Source organism: Octopus bimaculoides, chromosome 6, assembly GCF_001194135.2.
Source record: "Octopus bimaculoides isolate UCB-OBI-ISO-001 chromosome 6, ASM119413v2, whole genome shotgun sequence".
NCBI lineage: Eukaryota > Metazoa > Mollusca > Cephalopoda > Octopoda > Octopodidae > Octopus > Octopus bimaculoides.
The window spans coordinates 94,880,945-94,884,660 of record NC_068986.1 but is presented as its reverse complement, the minus strand read 5'-3'; the positions used below and the strand labels follow the sequence as shown (position 1 = coordinate 94,884,660).

Genomic DNA, 3,716 nt, shown 5'->3' with positions numbered 1-3,716 from the left:
ACACACACACACACACACACACACACACACACACACACACACACACACACACATATATATACGTTATTCTTGTACCAAAATGTTGTTGACAGTGACTTCAAAGTTTCGGCCAGCTAAGCCAGCGTCGGAGTGTAAAATTGTTTTCATTATAACTTAACATAAAGGTATATGTGTGGTAAGAAGTTTACTTCCCAACCACATGGTTCTGTGTTCATTCCCACTGCGTGGTACCTTGGGCGAATGTCTTTTACTATAGCCTCGGGCCGACCAAAGACTCTCCCCTATTATCGCCGACGATCATAATGACTCCTTTTCACCACCATTTTCCTTAATGGCATTACGTCAATGGTCTGTCAACAAGGAGTGGACTATGAATATGAGCCCGTCCAATTAATTCTTTAACTAAATTTCATTGGTGGAACACTGTTCATCTGATCATGCCAGTGCCAAATCGTAATTATTGATGCGCTTTTGTGCATATCTCATACGCGCTTCGGCTTACATGTTAGGCTTACCAGTTGACATTATTGCTTTAACTTACTGCTGAAATTTTTTGTTGTCCCCATACTCAATTAAGTTAACTCCTTCATACTGTTGCTGCCAACTAGTTTTTAGCTTACGTGTCGTTAAAAAATATTGTATTCAGTATCTTTGTGTCCAGATAGCTAACTGCCTGTCCTTGCTTCCACCTTTTTTTAATAATTCGTTTAATAGGTTAATTTTTTCATTCATCGTGCCAAACCCTAACCACGGCAGGCCTCCATTTAGGCGAGCCATGTTTCCCTCATGACCAGTTATATGTCGGATGCTCCAGAGTTGGAAGCAATAAAATTTATTCGTACTTGCACCTAATGGCAAAACAAAAAAATGTGGTCTACAGAGAGGTGTTGTAGGCACTTCATGAACCATGTTTCTTTTCCTTTGTCCAACTTAAGCTTGTCATCTGTTTTCACAGAATTTCACATTTCACAGTTCCGTTGCTTTCGGTGTAAACGAAAAAAAAGGCCCTTTTCAGGGCCACTTTACATACGATTCTTACACCACCTGAGGACGCGTTAAAGGCCTTTTCGGAGCTTCTTATCAAATTGTGAGAACGACAAAAGGTTACTTCACTCATGATTGTTACACATTCGAGAACGCATTAAAGCCCTTCTCAGGACTTCGTATCAAACTGTTACCGTTTGGATTCAGCGGTACCCGGCAACCAATTTTGTTACAATTTGCGACAGTTTTGTTACAATTGTTACAATAAGCGATCAATTTTGTTAATTTGGCGTTAATGTTATTTATGACATAGGAAATTTACTAAGTTTCAGAAGCATTGTAGTATTTGAATCCTGAGCAACGCCGGGTACTTCTGCTAGTATATAACGTATCCGACTTTATTTATATGTACATGTGTGTGTGTGTGTGTGTGTGTGTGTGTGTGTGTGTGTGTGTGTGTGTGTGTGTGTGTGCAATTATTATTCAACAGCCTGTCTTCTTCCCTTTTTACAGGTCTCACAGATGCCAGATTTGAAGTTTGCAGGTAAAAGAAATGTGAAAAACATTGCTCTTCGTTAATGTCTTTGCTGTTATTTTTTTTCTGTGTGTGTGTGTGTGTGTGTATCGCTGGTGTTATTGTTCGTTCGTTTCTTTGTTTTAGCCCATGGTCAACTGTGCTGTTACATCGAGTCTGTTGTTTCTATTCTGCTCACGTTTGTGGTGCACGGTATCAGGCACCTCACTCATTCCATTAATTAATGGATTTGTGGGGATTTGTCTTTCAAAGGTCCTCACAAGAACACTGTGGGTTTTAGGGTTTAGATTCTCATCAACCTTTACGGTGCAAGCAGAAGCTAGAAGAAACTTCTGAGATTCTTAATCGTGATATAATTGATATGGGAGATACCCATATTATACCTAGGGTATAATAAAGATATTGGAGATACCCGTATTATACCTATGGTTAAATTTCAGTTGTGACCATCCAGGTTTTTTAGAAGTAAATAGCGCTATATAGTCTATTTATTATTCTTTTATTCTTTTACTAGTTTCAACTCGAGAGCTGTTAGTTTTGCTACACTTTCATTACTTGAAACCTCATCTGATATGTGGCATTTGGTGAATAAGGGAGTTTGATGCCCCCCCCCCCTATGTTTAGCCCCTTGTGGGCTAAACATAGAGGGGACAAACAAGGACAGACAAAGGAATTAAGTCGATTAGATCGACCCCAGTGCGCAACTGGTACTTAATTTATCGACCTCGAAAGGATAAAAGGCAAAGTCGATCTCGGTAGAATTTGAACTCAGAACGTAACAGCAGACGAAATACTGCTAAGCATTTCGTCCAGCTTGCTAACGATTCTGTCAGCCCTCCGCCTTTGATGTTCCTGCCCTCATTTGCATTTCAGCTGCGAGGTATGCTTATCCTAAGAGAGTAGGATATGATTTAAGGAAGATTCGACTGTTATTTCTAGTGAGTTGAGCGACCACATACAAACTAAGAAACTGCACTACATTCTCCTCGCGCACTGATTACGTTATAGTTGTGTATTGTCTAATATTTGTTTATTTTCAGTGGACGATATACATTATTACAGCGGCACACTGGATGTTTTAGTCCATCAAGTCCATTGTTTGGAAGAAAATGCAGGTTTGTAGAATTATTGGTTATCCTACACACACCCACACACACACACACACACACACACACACACACACACACACACACACACACACACACACACACACACACACACATACACACAGACACACATACAGACACACATACAGACATGCACACACGGAGACACAGGCATGCACACACAGACACACATACACACACGCACACACACGCACACACACACGCACACACACACACACACAGACGCACACACTCACACACGCACACAGACATGCACACATGGACACCCAGGCACGCACACACAGACACACACACACTCACACACACACACACACACCAATGTACGAAACTGGGGATTGAATCCCTCGCTATTCAGTTACTCTTAAGGTCAGTTATAGTAAGCGGTGATATATTTACAAATACAGGTGCAGGTGTAGCTGTACCGTAGGTGAGTAAACAAAGAATCGCAAATACTGTATGGAAAATAAAACTCCTATGAGTGTGGGGAAGAAATTATAATGGCTTAAATACATAAAGGCTTAGATATACAAAGGCTTAAATATATGAAAATACAGTAATGCCTTGCCATAAAGCAATTCACCTATCGCGGTCCACCTATCGCGGTTCGCCTATCGCGGTCCACCTATCGCGGTTTGTCTACTGCAGTCTATTATTTAAACTTATGTTGATTCCGCCGTGGTGTTGCTTTGTAATTATAATAAAATTAATATTTACAAATTATAAAAATAATTCCCAAAAATATACAGTACAGCACCATTTCTACTTCGCGGATTTTCACCAGTCGGAGTGGGAGCAGCTTTTGAATCGTAACACCCGCAATAGTCGAGGGATTACTGTAATAAGATAAATATATGCAACTTATAAAATTAATAAAAAAACATGTATACAGTACAGTACTATTTCTACTTCGCGGATTTTCACCTATCGCGTGGGGTTTTGGAACGTAACACCCCCGGTAGTTGAGGGATTACTCTCTCTCTCTGTCTCTGTCTCTCTCTGTCTCTGTCTCTGTCTCTCTCTGTCTCTGTCTCTGTGTGTGTCTCTCTCTCTCTCTCTCTCTCTCTCTCTCT

The 3,716-nt window shown here is 40.5% G+C and overlaps 1 protein-coding gene across 1 annotated transcript in view; it reads left to right on the top strand.

The window, feature by feature from the left end:
* LOC106877771 (breakpoint cluster region protein) overlaps window positions 1-3,716 on the top strand; it is a 29,093-nt gene that overhangs the window by 4,224 nt on the left and 21,153 nt on the right. Inside the window, exons 4-5 of the mRNA XM_052968495.1 lie at window positions 1,498-1,528; window positions 2,560-2,634. Coding sequence (XP_052824455.1) covers window positions 1,498-1,528; window positions 2,560-2,634 — 106 coding nt within the window. The remainder of the gene's footprint in view (window positions 1-1,497; window positions 1,529-2,559; window positions 2,635-3,716) is intronic.